The 14,521-nt window shown below is 37.9% G+C and overlaps 1 protein-coding gene across 1 annotated transcript in view; it reads left to right on the forward strand.

The window, feature by feature from the left end:
* Positions 1-14,054, forward strand: part of fra10ac1 (FRA10A associated CGG repeat 1) — a 37,907-nt gene extending 23,853 nt beyond the window's left edge. The window contains exons 9-14 of the mRNA XM_060842377.1: positions 614-727; positions 1,087-1,129; positions 4,199-4,311; positions 5,032-5,070; positions 10,540-10,624; positions 12,768-14,054. Of these exons, the coding sequence (XP_060698360.1) occupies positions 614-727; positions 1,087-1,129; positions 4,199-4,311; positions 5,032-5,070; positions 10,540-10,624; positions 12,768-12,810 (437 nt within the window). The 3' untranslated portion in view covers positions 12,811-14,054. The remainder of the gene's footprint in view (positions 1-613; positions 728-1,086; positions 1,130-4,198; positions 4,312-5,031; positions 5,071-10,539; positions 10,625-12,767) is intronic.
* The last annotated feature ends 467 nt before the right edge of the window (positions 14,055-14,521 follow it).

Raw genomic sequence — 14,521 nt, forward strand, 5'->3', positions numbered from 1 at the left:
GTAGTTCTTAGACCAGAATTAAAGATTTACAGCTGGGGCTCGAGACATCTGAGGACAGGCACAAACCATTAATTGGCAGCTTGCAGTTTCTATAATAGGGCAAAGTCAAACTGGGGCAAATTGAATTCAGAGGGTCACAGGAGCATGATCCCATAGGACCTGCCAAATACTATTAAATAAATGTTTAATCTTAAACTAGAGGTTAGTAATATTTATTTCATCATACTGGTTTTGTTCTGGGCTGTAAAAATACAGAAAAATGCTTTCTTAATGATGCATTCACGCACTTTTATGAATTTACACAAAATCTGAATGACCATAATTTCTGGAGCATCTAAACAATGCATCATGACAAAGGTAACACCATGTGTTTTAAAATAGATGTTCTAGTAATTGTTTCAGATACACTATCAAAAAATAACTGATAGTTTTCAGTTATGGAAACAACGTAACTTTTTTTCAAATTTTTCACTCCCATTGTAATTTTATAAACCAAAACCCGAATATTGATATTGCCTCATGCCTAAAGTAAGAGACAACAATGAATCAGAATACTGCCAAGTCAGTGTTTCTGTGAAGAGTTAACGTTTAATTTTCTTTTCCCCCATTTCAGGTCAGTTTTGCTGTGGTAGCAAACACTGTGATGAGAAAGAAGGACTGAAAAGCTGGGAAGTTAACTTTGGTTATATTGAGCAAGGGGAGAAAAGAAATGCCCTTGTAAAACTGAGTAAGTCACATCTTTGTCACTTTGTCCCACATTTGGATATATCAAGAATTTATTTGTCTAGTTTGAGATCTGGAAATAAAGCTGTTGCTGATCAGCTAATTATGTGCTCTTAACTATTAGAAATTTGAATTTAAATTGCTAAAATGTTATGATATTAACTGTCAATACCAGAAAAGATTAACAATGTGGCCTTGCCTTCCAAATTCATACGAGTTATAGGACAATAGATAACATTAATTGTTAAGAACTTAAGGACTATTTAGTCAACCCATGTAGGTGAATTTTTTAAATTTTCTATTTGACAGGAATATCACATTTTTCTTGTTCTATTTTAATTAAATATTACATTTCCTTCACAGGATTATGTCCAGAATGCTCCTATAAACTAAACTATCACCACAGGTAACATAGCTAATCCTACAGTATCACTTGAAATAAAGCAAATTAATTGCCATATAATCCTCCTGCTTACAAATTGCCAGAGTTGATAAATTTTATACAACAGTGTCAATTGAAATAAGTATAAACAATTACTTGTACATCCTGTGTTAAATCAGTATCTGTATCTGTAAATAAAAATATAAAATGCTATCTATGTAGTAAATTAAAATTATTACATAGACGGGTTTGATTAATTGGATCCCCTGTCAGTGCACTTGAAAAGGAATTTGGTGCCAATGGTGTTGATATAGTCATTGTGTGTGCCCACATGGCATTGGAACCAGAAGTACTGCCCGTTGTTCCTTTCATCCACATCTCTCAATACTGCTGCACTCACTGCCACACTGGCCTCACAGCTGGCCACCTTCCTCACTGCTCCCCTCACTGTCCCACTGGCTGCCTCCCCTTACTGCTCCCCTACCATCCCACAGATCTGTAACAGCTAGCTATTACAAGTATCTATCTGTCCATTAATAATGAGTGCTGAAATATTTTCACCACAAATTGCAAAAAAATGTTTTCTTGAACCAGGTTGACTTGATCTTTTTTCTCTTTAGTAAACCAAGATTTTACACATATGTAGTCTTTCACATTTGTGAATACAATACAGGACTTGCATATTGATAGCAATGCGTTCTCTATTTGCTCTTTTTGACATTCTTAGCCTATTCACCAAAGTACATATTCAAGGATCCCAGAGACATTTGCACTGCAGCATTATTGTAACAGTCTAGATCTGCCATTGTTTTGTGAATTCATATTCATTAAACTTACGACCTCTGCAACCTACGCAGTTGAATTCTGTTTTAACAATGCCACATAAGCCCAAATAGGTCGTGTTGCCGTGGGATCTCCCCCAGGCTGAGCTATTGCAAATATCTTAGTCAGGTTTCATGAGAAATATGTCATCTAATCTTCTATTCCTTGCATACTTCGATAAATACTTTGAATAAAATTTCCATGCATGTCTTCCTAGGCTCTGATGTATGATCAAATTCATATTTTAATTGCAGCAATCAAATGATCGCCTTTTTCTGTTGAGAAATGATCTAGGGTGTTCCCCACTACCATTTATCATAAGTTACCTTTATTGGTCAGTGTGTTGGGATTCCTACAGATCAGCATGCTATACAGTTGGCCTTAACGTCGCCATCATGGGGCATAACTGTTTACTGGAAGAGACTGCGTTAAAGCCATCCTCCAGGATAATGCTGCCCTGATGAGAAAATTTATTGCTGAACATGAGCAAGCTCATGAAAGGGCTCAAGGTCCTCACCTTTGGTCCGGAAAAGTGCCCAGGCTACCTCAGTTTACTCTTGAAGGTGAAGTATTTCAGTTGTTGCAGCAGCTAGCTGTTCCATGTTGCTACTTTGCAGATAAATATGAATGGTGTTCACAATTAACAGTTCTAGCACCACAAGCAGAGTGGTGTTCACCCATCCAAAAAACAAAGGTTCTGCCAATCGCACCAATGAGTAATGTTGTATATGAATTTAATTGCCAATGTGATTCCAAACATGACAGCCAAATGTCTAAAAACTGGTAGACTTCCGCTTCTGTTGTTCACACTAAGCAAGGTGCTGACTATCTGCACCCTACTATAATTGCAACCTCAAAATGCAATGTCTAACATTAGATGGGATTCCACAGTTATGCAACATGTTCTAAAAAAAAATTTCATAATACAATAATTTAAAATTGTCATTTGGGCTTGCAGTTTTCTGTATTTGGTTAGACTAGAAGCAACGTGTATAAATGTTCAAAGAAGATAAACACACATTATGCCTGTTTCAACTCAATAAAACAACCATTCTCTAGTTTGTTTCTCAGGCTAATGTTTTGACACTGTGAGTCGACCAGCCTGGTTTTAATTTAAGTGAAATTTGGCAGTTAACTGTCAGTCATCATCTAACTGGTGTATTCTCCATGACAGCGTATCTACCAATCAGAGTCCACTTGCTGAACACTGTTCTCAACAAAATACTTAAATAAGTTTGTTTTCCCTTTATGTAAGTGTAAAATTGTCCAGATGCATGCAACACAAAAACGTTCAAATTCTGTCTTTTTCTGCAATACTTCAGTTTTGTACTGCTGCACCCCACAACTAACATTTCTAATGTTCTTTTCAAACAGCTGGATATTACACAATGTAATTGTGTTTTCTCATGGAATGCCTTTTACTATATGGTTGAATTTTTTGCTTCTTGTTTTTCCCCTCAAACCTGAAGTGTGACCTGATTTTTTTTTCTAGGCTTGTAACTTTTCACTTATTGCAAATTATGAACTTTGAATCATTTCTAATAATCTAATTTCCCATAGATACTTTATAGACAGTAAAGCTGCTTGGATTTTTTAAGCTTCCAGCAACAGCTGCTCAGTTGCTTTTAAATAATGTAGTAAAGCTGGCTGTAAAGGTCTGTTGTCTTTTGCCTTGCTCCTAATTATCCTACAAATCCCTGATGCACTGCATCTGGCTTTGCCTTCTTCCCATTGAGTATGAGTGTATTCTCTTGAGCTTCCAGCTGCTACCCACTTCTGTTTCCATCTAGCATTTTATTTTCCGCCACAGTTCCATCTCTCTTAATTAAAGCTAATTGTTTGATAGGACAGACATAAAGCATTGCTGAAAAGTGCAATGAAGTTTACATGTTTCATCTTATACTCATCAAGATTGAAATGCAAAAAAAAACTTCAGCTAAGAAACAAAAAATTATGTAGTTCAAGAAAAGAATCCTGATTGACTGACTGGGCTGTGGTTTGCATGCAGATAGATCAGGGATAGTTAATTGATTTAAATTCAAACCAGGCAAGTTATCTCTGGTCAGGGTATTGTCGGGGTTGCAACAAGGATTGATTGTTTATATTGCACTTAGTGAAAAAGTCACACTGTAGTATAGACGTAATCGTTCTGCCTAGCAAAAAAGAACTGTGTGTGTGAATACATGTAGCTTTCCTTTCATGTATGTAAAATATTGCAGACATCAGTATGTTTACAATTTAATATTACTGTATTATTAAAATTTGATGAAGGAGGAAAGAAGTGAAAGCAATAAAAAGGAAACCTGGAGAGGAGGAGCACCACCATGAAGTCCCAGCAGAAAAAAGAACCAAGACCACTGAGAAGCATAGTTGTAAAAGCAAGGGTAGGTGACAAAGTAATCCTTTGACAAAATATTGTACAAAAACACAGTATAATTGAAGTTTTATATGGGCTGTGCCATCTGCAGATAGTTTCCACACTGGGGTCCGAACCACCACTGGTAGTTATGGCTCACGTATTTGGATTCTTGCAATATTACAAGCAATTTGCTGTCCACAAATGTATCAGACTGCTGACAGATTGATTGTCCAGTCAAGATAATACTTTCATTCACATTCTTTTATGGTGGTCATTTAATAGACTGCATTAATATCCATGAGGCTACCTGATCTAAAGGCACCATGCTGTAGTCTACGTGAGCAAAATGGATGTCCTTTCCAATGGGAACATGTTCTCGATCAGTAACACTATTGCCCAAGTTTAGGTTCCTAGGCAGTAGCCTTGCAAATTCATTTTGGAACTATGCTCAGCTTACTTGAAGGCAAATAGAAACTGCAAAGAAATCATGGTTGCTCATTTCTAATGACAACATTGTAGTAGTCAGTGAAGGATGCAGCACCCACACACAGCAAAGTCCATGCAGTTACCAGAATCATTGTAAAACATGGGACTATTAAAGTATCTCTTCTCTTCAGGGAAAGTCAGATCATGAATAACAGTTCAGAGTGGGATTAAAGATGTCATTTCTAGTTTGAGAAACTGTTTTGCCCTTTATCTCTTCAAATGTATTGGTTACGAGTTGGTGCTTTCTTTATATTTACAGGAAAATCCAGCAGAACAGAAAACTTTGATTCTGACCAAGGTAATTTTTCATAAGCAATACCTGCCCGCTATGATGCAATGATCCCTATGGCTGTTTTTCCTTTTAGTATATAATTTAAAGCATTGAGTCTTTTTAGTTATCATTTTGTGGCTCTTATTTGCATAGATAGAAGTAAATTGATTTCACCAGAGCAAAAGTAAAATACTGAGAATGCTGTAATGGTTGCCGAGCTGAGTGGTGTCAACAATTTCTCTTGTTATTTTTCATTTCAACAAAATCTTGAGGGTTCAATCTATTAACGTAATTTGAGTTTAGAAAACAGTTTTGGTTCCTTAGTAGCAGACTCTGATCTGATTTGGAAGGTTATGAATTGAAACAAAGTCCTACTGCATGATTTAAACATGTAATTTACCATGATCAGGTTTTCACCTGGTATTCTGACTAGCACTTACCCTTGAATTAACCCCTGATAGACTAACAGTCTTCTCCTGAGGTGTCAGTTACCATTCAAAATTTACTATTTTCTTGAACACAGTCTCTTCCAGACTTGTGTGAATCAATTCTCTAGTACTGACCTATTCAAAAGCCAACTTCTGCTATCTGTTTAAAAATAATGCTCTTTCTGGGGTCACTGTGTTTGTAGGAATGCTTTTGATAAGAATTAGCCTGAAATTAACCTTCATGCCTGGCCTCACATGTTTAGTCTGTTCTTTTATCATGAGCTGTTTCCCAAATTCCACAAGTCCTCCTCAGCTCCAAACCAAAATTGATAAAATAATAAAAATAATGAAAAGTCAGTGCGAGTTCTAAGATATGCATATCATAAAATAAATTATTGTTGGTCTGTTAGATTTTATTCACTTTTGTCTGTGTTCAGGGTATTTTTGTTTCATCTACTGTTCCTCCTCACTCCTGTTTCTCTTGCCTTTCCTGCTCAATCGCAACATAGATACAAAATTAGCTAAGGGATAGAATAGAGAGAGAAATGGTTAATGGTTAACTCTACTCATTGGAATTTAGAAGAATGAGAGGTGATGTCATTGATACATATAGGATTCTTAAGAGGTTTGACAGAGTAAATGCCCAGAGGATGCTTCCCCTCATGGGAGAATCAAGGACCAAAGGGCATAGTCTCAGAATTTAGGGGTGACAATTTAAATCTGAGGTAAGGAGGAATGTATTTGATGAGGTCTGAGAGTATTTGGAGCTCCTTTCCACAGACACACATGGGGAGAGAGTTCTATGCTTGAGGCTGATATAAATTATTGATCATTGGAGAGTCAATGGTTATTGGGAAAGGATAAGAAAGTGGACAGAAGGAGTGTCGGATCAACTGTGTTACTGTTGAATGGTAGAGCAGGCTCGAAGAGATAATGGCCTCCTCCTGTTCCTTTTTCTTATGATCTTATGAATATTTTTTGGGGTGAGAAGAAGGTTTGTAGTGGAGTTTCCCAGTAGTAAGTATTGGGACCCTTGCTTTTCCTTCAGTATATAACTCATCCAGACTTTGATATTGTCCCCAGAATACCAATGTTGGCAGACAGCACAGATCTTAGCTGAGTTGTGAACTGTGAGGCAGGCAGTGTAGAACTTCAAAAGGACATTGACAAGTTGGTGGAGTGAGCAGATAGATGGCAGAGCTGAATGTGGGGAAGTGTGAGGTGATACACTAGTGTACAAAGAGCATGGTGTAACAGTATAAAATAAAGTGTACTTTTTTAAATGGTTTGAGGAAGCAGAAAAATCTTGATGTGTCTATAGGTCATTAAAGGTGGCAGGACAGGTTGACAGAGCTGTTAATAAAACATACATTATTATAGATTAGTATATAATACTAGTACTAGATTTCATAAATAGAGGCATAGAAATCAAGATTAGGGAGGTTATGAGAAGCTTGTTTAGGTTGGATACTGGTTAGACTTCAGTTGAAGTATTGTTTATAGTTCTGGGCACCATTTAGGAAGGATGTGAATGAGTGGGAAAGAGTGCAGCAAAGCTTTATGAGAATGGTTCCAGGAATGAGACATTTCCAGTTCTGAGGAAAGACTGGAGACATTGGGACCCTCTCCTTTGGAGAGGAGAAGGCTAAGAGGAGATTTGATGAAAGTTTCCAAAACCAAAATAGGGAGAAATTGCTCTCACTGGAAAGCAGTTGAAGAACCAGAGGAAATGGTCTTTGTGCATTCTAAAAGAAGCAATGCAAGGAGAGAAGCTTTTCACACAGCGAGTAGCTCAGGTCTGCAATGCATTGGAAGTAAGTGAGCTCAGAAACCTGATGGAGGCACGATGGACTGAATGGTCTCCTGTGCAGTGACAGCCAGAGGAAGTGGTGGAGGCTGGTATAATTATAGCATTTAAAAGGTGTCTGGATGGGTATATGAATAGGAAGGGTTTAAGGTTTAGAAGTGCTGGCAAATGGACTAGATTAGGTTAGGATATCTGGTCAGCATGGATGTGTTGGACAGAAGAATCTGTTTTCGTGCTGTACATCTCTATGACTGTACTCTGTGATTCAACCCCTACTTCAATTTCATAACCTATTCTCTTTTCCCTCCTCATTGATTGTCCCTTCACCATTGATTTCAGATGACCTTGTAGTATTTCTCTCCCTTAGAAGGAAGAACAAAGAACAGTACAGCACAGGAACAGGTCATTCAGCCCACCAAGCCTACACTGACCCATGATTCCTCTCTAAACTAAAAGCCCCTTTCTGTACATACAGTATCCCTCTATTCCCTGCCTATTCATGAATCTGTCAAGATGCTTCTTAAGCATTTCTATTGTATTTTCCTCTACCTTCTCTGGTAAGTGCCTGCAATGCACTTCCACCATCTTTGTAAAGAAACTTGCCTCTCGCATCTCCTTTATACTCCCCAACTCTTTTACCTTAATTCTGTTTCACTAAGTAATTGACATTTCTATCCTTAGAAAAAGACACCATCTATCCATTCTATCCATGCCTCAATATTTTGAAAACTCCTATCAGCTCCACCCCCTCAGCCTCCAGCATTCAAGTGAAAATAAACTGAGGTTATCCAATCTCTCCTCAGAGCTACTACCTTTTCTGTACCTTTTCCAAAGTCCCAACACTCTTCTGCTGGTATGATGACCAGAACTGTACGCAGTATTCCAAATGTAGCCTAAGTTCTGTACAGGTGCAAAATGACAGATCAATTTTTATACTCTATGCCCCAACCGATGAAGGCAAGCATGCCAGACACCTTTTTGACCACCTTATCCACTGTGTTGCCACTTGCAGTGAACTGTGGACCTGAAAACCTAGGTCCCTTTGTATGATAATGCTTCAAAGGGTTCTGCCATTAACTGTGTACTTCACTCCTGCATTAACCTTCCAAAATACAATACCTGGCATTTGTCTAGATTAAATTCCATCTCAATTTCTCTGCCCGCTTTACCCTCTGGTAATCCCATTATCCACAGTTCTCCCAATCTTTGTGGAGTTTGCAAACTTACTAATCAGACCGCCTAAATTCTCATCCAAGTAATTTATATATGTATTACAAACAATCACAGAACTCATCCCTGCAGAGCACCACTGGTGACAGATCTTCAGTCAGAAAAGCAACCTTTTTACCATGACACTCTCTTCTGTGACCAAGCCCATTCTGTATCCATCTTGCTAGTTAACCAATGATCCCATGTGACTTCACTTTCTGTATCAGCCTGCCATGAGGGACCTTGTCAAAGACTTTGCTAAAGTCCCTGTAGACAACATCCACTGTCCTGTCCTCGACAATCATCTTTGTCTCTTGCTCAAAAAAGCTCAATCAGGTTATGCACCGTTTACCTCTCCTCTGTTTCCGATTGCTCCTTTCCCCACTCCCTATCAGCCTCTCTCCCCCCTCCCCCCCCACCACTCCCAATCTCTCCCCTGTCTCCCTCCTCCCCCATTCCCCTTCTCTCCTGCCCCACTTTGCCCTGCCCCCTTCCTGAGGGTTAGGGTGAGATTGCTATAGCACCATTACATGGCTACTCTGAAACATCACAAAGTTGTTTTGCAATAAAGCATTGAAGCCAGTAGTTTTAATTGACAATCCTGTGGTGAGTCTAAAAACATACATAAGTTTATGGTGCTATCTGCAAACTGGTCTGGACTGAGGGCAGCAGTTGTCAGTTTTACAATATTTTCCAAATCGCCCGGCATGCTAACTTTCAATGCATTTTGAAGTAAAATGTTCTTGCTTAGTGTGATTTCTAGTAAAATTTGTGACAGTAAACATTCTTATAGAATTGTTCCATTTATCTTTTAACCAGTTCCTAGCGAACAGTTTGCTTATTAATAAAGAGCTTTAGCAGTTCTTCAGCATGGAATATTAATCATTTTGGAACATGTTCCTTTGCCAATCCACTTAATTAGATTGTGTCAATCACGTTGTGCTTTTCTTTAAGTGAACTTGCGTCTGATTTACTTCCTGTGCTTTCACATGGAATTGGATCTTCAGTTTTGTTTCTCTAGTACATCAGACTGTATCAAGATCACAATTACAAACAATCTTTTAGCAATTTCCCTCTTATGAGTAAATGGATGCCATAAAATAAAAAGTTTCAAATCGTTCTGCCTTTTTAGGAAATAGTCATTTATGGCACAAGAGATCATTCATGCCTGAAGTCTATACTGGGTCTTTGCAGAACAATCCAGTCAGAGTTCAGAGTTCTGAAAATGTAATTCCTTCAAGTGTCCATCCAATTTCTTTCAGAACTCATTGTTTCTGCTTCCACCACCCTTATGCGTAGGGAATGCTAGATCATTGCTATTCATTAAGTAAAAATGCTCTTTTTCTCACAGCTCCCTCCCTGCTGCATTTGTCACCTAAAATCTTATCACTGCGTCATCTAGTCCTTGTACTTTTCCTTTTCTACCTTATTCAAACCTGTAATAAGCTTGCTCACTTTTATTAAATCTTCAATCTCCTTACACCAAGTAGAGCAAAGCTATCTTCTCTGACATAACTTTGTTGTTAAAATCAGTTCCTCATTTCTGGAATAATTATGGTAATTCCCTCTTCCCTTGTACATTTCATTATCACCTCTTTTAAAGAGCCTATCAATGTATTTTGCTCTGATTCGTATTTCTAAAATCTTGTACAAGGAATGTAGTTATTGTCTATCCTCGGGCCTTTTATTGAACTATGTGTGTCACATGTTCCACACTCGATCCTCTGGCATACCTTCCACACTTAGGGAAGAATAGAATATTATGTCAGTTTCTTCCACTATCGCCCTCCCTCATTTGCCCACATCGAATTTATCCGCTCTAAGCATAGTCACCTTTTTTGCAGCGCATCGTGCCTGTTAACTTCACCTAATCTGTAACTCTGCCATGGCTGCTTCCACTGGTAATGTATCAGCGTCCTCTTCCTTAGCAGACAGGGATGAAGATATTTCCTATTACTTTTTTCATTTGTTTGAAATGCTTTTCTTGATATGTTATTGAACTGTGACAACTGTGTTATGGCACTTATTTATGAAATATAATTGTTAAATCAGAATCAGAAGATAAACCAGACGCAGAGGACCCCTCGGAGGCTGAATACTGGAAGGGGCCAGCTCAAGATTTTGAAACTAAGACCAGGTGTGTTTTTGTATCCAGATTGTTATATATGTTGAAAAGCTAGGAACTATTGCTAACATTGCATTCCAAATTCTGTTATCATCTATCTGCAAAATAAGGGTTATAAAACGCTCAGTGGCTGTAATAATTAAAAAGGATGTGAGCTCTGTAACAGTGCAGAATCATTACATCCTGAATTGCCCCTCACATGCAGATGAAATGATGTCATGTAAAAATAAGCTATTAACCCCTGAGACTTACTGTCTATCCCTTCAGGTGTATGGCCTCAGATTGTGTATGTTTTTCTTCACTCATAAAACTTAATGAATCTGTACTTTGAACAAAAGTCGATAATTCTAGTGCAATGCATAACATTGTGCCAGGCGTAAGTAGCTGAATATTATTATTTTAATGTAAAATTTCACGTGTCAGACCCTAAGATGTAGGAACAGAAGTAGGCCATTCAGCCAGAGAGTATACTCTGCTATTCAATGAGACCATGATTGATCTGATTAACCTCCAACTCTACTTTCCTGTCTTTTCTCTACATATATCCTTGATTCCAATAATCTTTAGTATAAACATTGTTTCTAATTGGAAACAATTTTCCTGAGTGGATTGGTAGATTTTTATCAATAATTGCCAACCATTTTAGTGCTGCCATGTTTTTATTGGAAGAAATACGTCAAAGGCATAACTTGCACTAAAGACATCAAAGCTGTTATTTTAACTGAAATGTCACAGTAGGAAGAACACCCATAAAACTGTGACACCAAAATGAGATTAAAGAGCAGAGAGTAGACATTTGGAGATGAGCCTGGTGCAGAAAGGGAAATATCAAGGAATTTTGCCTCTGTGGTCTCTTCATAGGAGAGGTCCCTTAAGACAGGTTTAATTAATTATTATTTCTTCTGGTTTGTTCAGTGACTAATCCGAGAATGTCAATTTTGATGAATGGAGAAAAAAAAGTTGACTACTTTCTAGACTTCCTTCATCCAACCATAGAAATTAATCCATCATTCCCTAAGCAGCCTAATAAACTAAACTGAAAGAAAACTATTGCAGTTGGTGTGTATCCATCTTTATCAAAAATTGTTTATTGTTTCCAAACATCATTGGATCTTGGGAACCTGCTATGTTCTCGATTGCGAATATGTTGCTATATGCCAGTTGGGACAAATTTCCTACTTGGATTCAAAATCTCAGCTGTTTGTCTCTCCCCATCCAAATGGTCTGACTTAAGACCATTGAACACTGCTGTCTGTTGATCAAATACAGCCTCATCGCAATCCCAAACCGCTGATCAAACCAACCTGTCTGTTCATATACTGACAGGCTTGGTGTGTAAAACCACTTGCTCCTCAATTATGGATTGGATTCAAATGGCCAAGCCTCCTTTTGATTACACAGCAATGCTAGATGCCGATCCCTCCCTGCTCGCCCTATCAGTCTGGGTATGTGAGTTTTACCTCTTCCTTCCTATATCCACTGGTAGCCCCAGGTCCTGGACTCCTTTTTGCTTTACAACTCGCCAGTTTCTTCCTTGTCTGTGTGAGTACACCAGTTTTGTTTTTAACAGTGTAACACAATTATGGCCCAGGATTCCAGATCCCAGTTGAAATCTACAGTAAGCTTATCCAGTCTGAGATGATGCATAATATGTGCTTTCTCTCTGCCTGAGCTATCACTACATCCAAGTCACATACCCTGACTCTTTTGCTCCCATTCCTCCTATCTATTGATCAGTTCAACTATGGTCTGCACCTGCTAGAGTCAGTATAAATCTGGTTCCAGATTTCACTGGGAGAAGTGAGAAATGTTTGTGTTCAAAGGAGCAAGCAATGGGTAGGACTGCAAATATAGAGAGAAACAGTGAAAGTTGGAAAGGACAGACAAGTAGGTGTACCAGAGAAAAGAAACAGTTGGAGACTGGGAGGTGACCAAGAGACAGAAGCACTGCAGAAAGAGCAAGCAAGAGAGTTGGAGAAAGGCACTATCGTGAAAGAGTGTAAGTAAGCATAGAAAACACAGATCAATGAAGAGTTGAAAAGAAATAATGTGGAGGTTATAGGTATAGGAAGAGAGGGCCTTGTTCATGAGAAATATCATAAAAGATTCAGTTGTAATATGGAAACTTAAAGCATACCCTGTTCTTCATCTGCAGGGAGGACGAATTTGATGAGTATTTTGAAGACATGTTTCTGTGACCTGTGCTTGAAGGTTAATCACTGCATACAGTTTATTCCAGAAGAAGAAAAAATTGGACAAATTCAAATTTTATTTTTCACATGATTAACTCAGAGTGTGTTAAGTTTGAAAGTAAAGAATACAAAAACACCAGGTGAACATAACTACTTTGAATATTTCTTGCTGGATTTGCAAAAATTTGCATAGAAGAGTTTCCTGTCTGCTACAATAAAATATTGTAATCATTTTGGGAAATGTCCGATATTTTCAAGTTCTGAATAATGTACTTTGGAGTTTTTAAGTTTCAGTTGTCAGAATAATCCAATGAACAGAGAATATATTTTAATTTGGGATATCACAAAATTTAAAAAAATAATATTTGCTTACTGTTCTAGTGTATGTTAGTAAGGGAATTATTTATCAGTGATTTGTCAGCATATTGTACAGAAGGTAATGTTAATATAGGTTCTTTAATCTTTTTAAATGAAGAACTAGTTATATGCCTGCAACAATTTTGTACTTTGGAAATATTTTGAAATTTTAACAATGTCATTTATTCTGTCGTATATTTCTTGTAACTCAAACATGTACTGCAATTAGTTGAATGTTTCATAGTATGCAAATAATGTATTTCTCATCTGTTGCTCACAATCTCAATGCCTGAAACTCTTTTCTGCCTGCACAAACATGTTTTGGCATCTTAGGTGAAATGGCTAATTACCCAATGAGAGAATAACATATTGTGAAAGATTTTAACAGACTTCAAGCTGGTTAATATATGGTAATATAGTTCAAACCTACGTAAATTTGGAACAGTATGCTTCGGGGAAGAAGACCATAGAGTGTAAATATCTCCTGAAGGGACAGAACAATCAAGGGGACAGAATTAGATCTTTGAAAATGGAAGTAGAGATGCAAAAGGAAACTTGAAATTCTGAAGCTTAAATAAAGCAGCAAATATTTAAGATATTTGATTAATATCGCAATTAAAATACACTTACACCTTGTTATCAGCTGGTACACTCCCTGCGAATCTGCATACCTGCAAGGTCAGCCCCAGAGCCCCTTTTCTCCCATTGACTTGTCCGGTTTGATTGCGTGGTCCTTCGTGGTACATTGGAGATGTATCTGAGTTTTATGTTAAATGTGTGTGAGGTCTGTGCCCCTATCCCCTAAGGTTAACAAGACTTTGCTGTCTTGCACACAGCATGAATACCTGATTAACAATGGAATATTGATACTATAATAAAACTATAAATTAGAATGATGTCAACCAGGTATTCACTTGTGTGAGACATTTTATTTCCAGTGGAAAGCTCTGGATTCATGAACACAAAAGGGATTGAATAAAACTCTTTCAAATTCTGGAAAGGGAAGGAATGGAGAATCAATAACAAGGAGGCATAAATTCTTCAGGGTAGAATAAGCTTCTCCAATAGGCAATCTGTGAACAAAATGTGGCCCACTGCAGGGTCCTGTCTGATCTTCCAATTCATTGTATAAAATATGGTTAACTGAGAGTGGAGAATTTTGCAAGGATCTGCACCTCCACTGAGAGGATATTTCTCTTTCCCCATTTGCTGTCAATGGGCTCAATAGTGACTGATAATGGGCGTGCTAAGGCAGGGAGTCAGAGTAAGGGGCTGCTGTCTAGCAAGAGCATGAGAAGTGGCCTGTCAACAGTGGGAACGAGAATGAGAGTTGGACCATCAAGTGAGAATGAAGATCAGG

This window comes from Hemiscyllium ocellatum, chromosome 22 (genome assembly GCF_020745735.1).
Source record: "Hemiscyllium ocellatum isolate sHemOce1 chromosome 22, sHemOce1.pat.X.cur, whole genome shotgun sequence".
NCBI classification, from domain to species: Eukaryota; Metazoa; Chordata; class Chondrichthyes; order Orectolobiformes; family Hemiscylliidae; genus Hemiscyllium; species Hemiscyllium ocellatum.